The sequence below is a fragment of the Salvelinus sp. IW2-2015 genome, unplaced genomic scaffold (genome assembly GCF_002910315.2).
Source record: "Salvelinus sp. IW2-2015 unplaced genomic scaffold, ASM291031v2 Un_scaffold2057, whole genome shotgun sequence".
Classification (NCBI taxonomy): Eukaryota; Metazoa; Chordata; class Actinopteri; order Salmoniformes; family Salmonidae; genus Salvelinus; species Salvelinus sp. IW2-2015.
Window position 1 is genome coordinate 64,513 of NW_019943401.1, and position 7,312 is coordinate 71,824.

Sequence of the window (7,312 nt, forward strand, 5' to 3'; positions counted from 1 at the left end):
ATCGTAACTGGTTAACTAACATGGTAGTGGTTTCTACCTAGTGACCGTATCGTAACTGGTTAAAAAGCTGGGGTCAGTTTGGAGCTGGATATTGATGGGTAGAGACCTGCTGTTATAGTACATTATAATGTGTTATAAGGTTATAACACATCTTAACCGTTAGGCTGCCTGCTGGCTTGAGGTGTTATAAGCTGGTTATAATGTGGTATAATGAATGTATGAGGCATAATGAAGCAATAAGGCCCGAGGGGGCGGGGTATAATGAAGCAATAAGGCCTGAGGGGGCGGGGTATATGGCCAATATACCACAGCTAAGGGCTGTTCTTCTTAAGCGTGACGCAAAGTGGAGTACAGCCTGGATACAGCCCTTAATGTGTTATGTGTTGTTATAGGGTCTAAGCTGGTGCCAGTGTGGAGCTGGCTACAGATGGGTAGAGACCTGGTGTTCATCCGCCTGCGTTACATCACTGGTGCCTGGAGRCTGGAGAGCCCTCGCAAGACCGACTAGAGCCAATCACATCAGCCCTCGCACAATGAGACAGCCATCCGATTGGACAGATGAACTTCCTCGTTKGACGGGATAACCGTGAACTCGGTTGTGGGCTGCGGCTCAATAGTCTGACGTGACTTGCTCTCCTTGTGYCCTCTCCTTCAGCTGATCTGAAATAGCAGGACAGGTGAAAGCATTAGAGAGGATGCCTACTGGGAGTTTTGTTTTCACCTGTTCAGTTCTTTAATGTCCTCTGCAGCTTGAGGAGAGGAAGCTATTTTTAGACTATTGAGATGCATCAATGGGAGGGCTATGTTCTCTTTTCGAACATTGCCATTGGCTGAGAAATCTTTAAATGATTGATTGACAGGTCCCGCCAATTGCCAGGTTCAGAATACRCGTTTCTTTCCTTCACCTGAAAAAGGTTTGTGGTGTCCGTGGTAACGTGCACATGCCATTGCCATGGTTTCAGCTACGTGATCAATCCGTGTACCATGTTACTCATTTTTTTTACTTTTCTGTCAAACTGTTTGGGCGGGTTAAGAGGGAGGTTGACTGTATCGCTGAGGGATCAATTGGATCATGTTTTGGTTTTTAATCATCATTTTGGTCAGGTAAAATGGAAGGTGTCATTTTCAATGTGTTAGAGAGGGTTAAGTGGTTGTATAGGTKTGTCTGTAATGTAGAAGGATGGACTGAACCAAATTAAATAAAAATCAGCTCTAATGTTTAGATGTTTCTTTTTTCATGTTAATTATAACTGTTAATGTGGCTTAGAAGAAATTAAATGCAAAATATAATTCTTATAAATATCGTAGCGACCTTTAACCCAACACCTTGTCAAGGGGTTAGGATCTCTTGGCATTATGGGTAAGGTGTTGGGTTGACAGTTGCTGGGCCCATTTTTGAGTCTCGGCCAGGGCTGCCCCTCGAATTCTCTACAATATGTAATTACAATAATCTCCACCATATTGAGTGGAGAATACCGAGGGGTACCAACCTTGTAATGGTGAAGTTTCCTCTAGACACTGATCTTGGGTCAGTTTAGCATTTCCCTGTCTTAACGGTTGAGGTTAGGATCGGGGGAGAGGAAACTGATCCTAGACCTGCACCTAGAGGAGAACTTTAGAACACTTTAGAAGAATTCTCTCAGATTGTGTCCCATGTTGGCATCCTATTCCCTATTTTATTTATTTATTTCACCTTTATTTAACCAGGTAGGACAGTTGAGAACAAGTTCTCATTTACAATTGCGACCTGGCCAAGATAAAGCAAAGCAGTTCGACACATACAACAACACAGAGTTACACGTGGAGTAAAACAAACATACAGTCAATAATACAGTAGAAAAATAAATCTATACATAATGTGAGAAAATGAGGTGAGATAAGGGAGGTGAAGGCAAAAAAAGGCCATGAAGTAAATACAATATAGCAAGTAAAACACTGGAATGGTAGATTTGCAGTGGAAGAATGTGCAAAGTAGAAATAGAAATAATGGGGTGCAAACCAGCAAAATAAATAAATACAGTAGGGGGAGCAGTAGTTGTTTGGGCTAAATTATAGATGGGCTATGTACAGGTGCAGTAATCTGTGAGCTGCTCTGACAGCTGGTGCTTAAAGCTAGTGAGGGAGTTTCCAGTTTCAGTTTCAGAGTTTCAGAGATTTTTGTAGTTCATTCCAGTCATTGGCAGCAGAGAACTGGAAGGAGAGGCGGCCAAAGGAGGAATTGGCTTTGGGGGTGACCAGAGAGATATACCTGCTGGAGCGCGTGCTACAGGTGGGTGCTGCTATGGTGACCAGCGAGCTGAGATAAGGGGGACTTTACCTAGCAGAGACTTGTAGATGACCTGGAGCCAGTGGGTTTGGCGACGAGTATGAAGCGAGGTCCAGCCAACGAGAGCGTACAGGTCGCAGTGGTGGGCAGTATATGGGGCTTTGGTGACAAAACAGATGGCACTGTGATAGACTGCATCCAGTTTATTTAGTCGGGTATTGGAGGCTATTTTGTGCACTACCTTTTTACCACAGTACTATGGGCCCTGGTCAAAGGTAGTGCACTAGAAAGGGACTAGTGGGTGCCATTTGGGAAGCACAAGCCACTTCTTTCAGTGATCTTTCCACATTATTACAGACATTTGGCTGATGCATTCAGATGTATCAACTCTGGTTCCCACAACAACCCATATTAACTCTGGTTCCCACAGCAACCCATATTAACTCTGGTTCCCATGGCCAACCCATATTAACTATGGTTCCCATAGCAACCCACATTAACTCTGGTTCCCACAACAACCCATATTAACTCTGGTTCCCATAGCAACCCATATTACTCTGGTTTCCCACAACAACCCATATTAATATGGTTCCCCTAGCAACCCACATTAACTCTGGTTCCCACAACAACCCATATTAACTCTGGTTCCCATAGCAACCCATATTAACTCTGGTTCCCATAGCAACCCATATTAACTCTGGTTCCCATAACAACCCATATTAACTCTGGTTCCCATAACAACCCATATCAACTCTGGTTCCCATAGCAACCCATATTATTATTATTAATTTTTTTACAATCTCTTACACACTAAAAGTGGTACTTGAACACTCAGTTAAAACATTAACTCATGTACCTGATCTTCAGACCAAGTCTGTAAAACTACAAGCACACTATCTGCTTTGTAAAACACTAAACACAGTCCTCTACATTAAACACATCATTCCAAAACTAATAGGCCTTGTGTTTCGTTTGGAAAACACTGCCATTCAAAATGCCACAATCATGTACCGATTACCTACACCCAGTGCTCACTGGTGAAAACACTTATATAGCTAATTTCTTCACTTAGAAAGTCGAGCTTGGACGCTATAAATATGCTTTCTTGGTTTGGACAAAAAATGGAGACCAATTGAGGAGAGAGAGTTAGAGGATGAGGAGTGGGACGAGGAAGAGGAGGAAAGAGAACAATCACAGATGAGATCCGGGCCACTTTGGTTGAACCATGTGGTCAACCGTGGTTTGAGTTTTAGGGAAGCTGGGCAGAGGGTCCAGACTAACTTGAGCCGTTACACCGCAGCAAGAGTCATCTGGACATTTTCGAAATGAGAACAGGTTAGTAAACCTACCCTCTACACCATGCTACTGTACATACAGCACTACGGTAACATTTCATACTGAAAGATATCTGGCACACTAACCATTCACATCATGTCTTTGCAGAATTACTCGACGACCCTTCAATAGAGGCAAAAACCGGATGTTTACAAGCAGAGCAGGAACAACACATAGTGAATAGGGTCATTTCAAACAACAGCATATCTTTACGACAACCGCAACACCACATCGTCACTGACAACACAACGTTCAGTAATATGAATAGGGTGATTCGTATGAAGCAGCTCTACAGAGTGAAACAACTGTGCTATGAATACGTACAAGTCAGCTATACTATCCTGTCATTGTAATGAAACAGCAGGGAGCAGGTCTCGTACCCTCGACCTTCTAGCCCGAGGTCTCGGCGCGCTATCGACTGTGCCGCAAAAGCATGCTCGAACGGCAGAGTCGATTTCCACGCTTATAAACCCAGGGTCGTTACAATATTGACTGCTCTATGTCTATTCATACTGTCATACAATAATGTCTGGTCTGTTTCAGAGAGTTATGGAGCTAGATGCTGCTGCAGAGTATCATGATTTCGTCTACGTTGATGAGGTCAGCTTTAAGCTAGCCAAAACAAGACGCAGGGGAAGAAACGTCATTAGGACACCGCACCATCGTCAATGTCCCAGGACAGCAGGGTGGCAACATCACAATGTGTGCAGCCATTAGTCAGAACGGTGTCCTTCATTATCATGCCGCTTTTGGTCCTTACAATACTGCCCACATTATCACCTTCCTTGACATAATATCCTCATTCCCAATGACCAGAGGAATGGGCCAGAGCAGTCCAGGTTTGTTGTCATCTCGGACAACGTAAGTTTCCAACGGGCTGCGCTGGGTCCGCAATTGGTTCATTGACCATCCGCAAGTTTTGATGCTCAACCTAGCCACCATATTCTCCATTTCTAAAACCAATAGAGGAGTTATTTTCGGCGTGGCGTTGGAAGGTATACGATCGCCAACCCCACCAACGCATACCCCTTCTCCAGGCGACGGAGGAGGCCTGTGGTGGCGCAGACGAGGGGGCATGCCAGGGCTGGATACGGCGCTCCAGACACTACTGTTTAGCCAGAGAGAACATCGCTTGTGATGTAGATGAGGTGCTGTGGCCAGACCCAAATAGGAGGCAGGATGCACCCTAATTGTTTTTTTCTTTCTTTATAGTAACAAGCCTATTTGTTAATCTTCTACTGTATCTGTTTTGTCTGTTACTGTTCATCCTGAAATCTGGATGAAAATACAATGTATAGAGAAATAAATACATWACATTTTTTACCCCCTTTGCATTTCTGTTTATAGTGTAAATATTTATTTATTTTTATTTATCCGTTATTTTACCAGGTAAGTTGACTGAGAACACGTTCTCATTTGCAGCAACGACCTGGGGAATAGTTACAGGGGAGAGGAGGGGGATGAATGAGCCAATTGCCAATTGTAAATATATACTGAATATGCATACATACTGTATATATGTGTGCATATACATGTAGGTGTGAGTGCTATTACAAACTGCCGTGGACTCCACTGAACATGCAAAAGACACAAGATAGTAGTGTTTTACATTTGCCAAATCCGTGTGTAGTTGGTGTGTATAAGAGCTAATCGTTTGATGGTTTGTGTGTAGAGTTTTGATGCAAAAACACAATGAATTGTCACGCCCTGGCCTTAGTATTCTTTGTTTTCTTTATTATTTTAGTTAGGTCAGGGTGTGACATGGGGAATGTATGTGTTTTTGGATTGTCTAGGGGTTTTGTATGGTAAATGGGTCAGTGGCTTGTCTAGGTGTTTGTATGTCTATGGCTGCCTAGATTGGTTCTCAATTAGAGGCAGCTGTGGTTCATTGTCTCTGATTGAGAGCCATATTTAAGGCAGTCATAGGCAWTGGGGTTTTGTGGGTAATTGTCTATGTAATACGTTTGTAGCTTTTGTAGTGCACTTACGTTTGTAGCTTCACGGTTGTTTTGTTTAGTTTTGTCTTAAGTGTTCGTTTCGTGTTTCACTCTCGTCTCAAATAAAAAGAGATGTATTTTTCACACGCTGCGCCTTGGTCCACTCTTTCTCATCAAGACGATCGTGACATGAATGAAGTGTTTGATTTTGCAAGAGATGTGTGACGTTTTGCATGTTGTGTTTTGGGGTTTTGCATGTTGTGTGTGTGTCTGTTTTGGGGTTGTGTGTGTCTGTTTTGGTTTTGCATGTTGTGTGTTGGGGTTGTGTGTGTGTTTTGGGGTTTTGTGTGTGTGTTGTGTGTTTTGGGGTTGTGTGTGTTGTCTAGAGAAAAGGAGCCATCGTTTCAGAAATCATGTGGAAGCAATTGTCAAAAACTGTAACCCATAGCAACCCATATTAACTCTGGTTCTCATAGCAACCCATATTAACTCTGGCTCCCAGAGCCAACCCATATTAACTCTGGTTCTCATAGAAACCCATATTAACTCTGGTTCTCATAGCAACCCATATTAACTCTGGCTCCCAGAGCCAACCCATATTAACTCTGGTTCCCATAGAAACCCATATTAACTCTGGTTCCAATAGAAACCTATATTAACTCTGGTTCCCATAGCAACCCATATTAACTCTGGTTCCCATNATATTAACTCTGGTTCCCATAGCAACCCATATTAACTCTGGTTCCCATGGCCAACCCATATTAACTCTGGTTCCAATAGGAACCCATATTAACTCTGGTTCCAATAGGAACCCATATTAACTCTGGTTCCATAGAAACCCATATTAACTCTGGTTCCCATAGCAACCCATATTAACTCTGGTTCCCATAGCAACCCATATTAACTCTGGTTCCCATAGCAACCCATATTAACTCTGGTTCCCATACATTCCTTTGTACTTTTCTATTGTTTTTGTTTCTGACTGATAGGTCCTGTGAGGGGCACTTGTTTTGAAATATTTCCTCCACATAACAGAGAATAAGTCCCAAATGACACCCCATCCCCTAGTGCATCAGAGCCCTATGGTCCCTGGTCAAAAGTAGTGCACAATATAGGGAATGGGGTGCCATTTGCGACACAAGCACACAGAGAGAGTTCTTGCGGTCTGACTAAATGAAGTCTCTGGGTAATTTACTGGGTTGTAGTGCGAGGCTGAGGTTTGGCACCGGGCTAATAATGTGGATGTATCTACGGGTTGCCTCCTTGAGCCCCGGAGAGCACTTCCTGTTTGTCCTGCTGGTTGTCTGTATGTGTCTCCCTGCACATTCTGTTTGTCCTGCTGGTTGTCTGTATGTCTCTCCCTGCACATCCTGTTTGTCCTGCTGGTTGTCTGTATGTCTCTCTCCTCTTCTCCCCCCCCCTGCTCTCTCTCTCTCTCCTCTCCCACTCCCCCCTCCTCTCTCTCTCTCCCCTCTCCTCTCCCCCTCCTCTCTCTCTCTTCCCCCCTCCTCCTCCTCTCCCCCTCTCTCTCTCCCCCTTCCCTCTCCCCCCTCCTCTCTCTCTCTCCCCCCTCCTCTCTCTCTCCCCCCTCTCCCTCTCCCCCTCCTCTCTCTCTCCCCCGTCCTCTCCTCTCCCCCTCGCTCTCTCTCCCCTTCCCCCCTCCTCTCCCTCTCTCCCCCCTCCTCTCTCTCCCCTCTCCTCTCCCTCTCCCCCCCTCTCTCTCTCTCTCACACCCCTCCTCTCCTCTCTCGTCCCCCTCCTCTCCCCCCTCCTC

The 7,312-nt window shown here is 44.5% G+C and overlaps 1 protein-coding gene across 1 annotated transcript in view; it reads left to right on the forward strand.

Moving 5' to 3' along the window:
- The window catches only part of alg5 (ALG5 dolichyl-phosphate beta-glucosyltransferase), a 14,631-nt gene extending 13,411 nt beyond the window's left edge, over window positions 1-1,220 (forward strand). Inside the window, exon 11 of the mRNA XM_024140232.2 lies at window positions 393-1,220. Within this exon, the coding sequence (XP_023996000.2) occupies window positions 393-508 (116 nt within the window). The 3' untranslated portion in view covers window positions 509-1,220. The remainder of the gene's footprint in view (window positions 1-392) is intronic.
- Window positions 1,221-7,312: the final 6,092 nt, after the last annotated feature.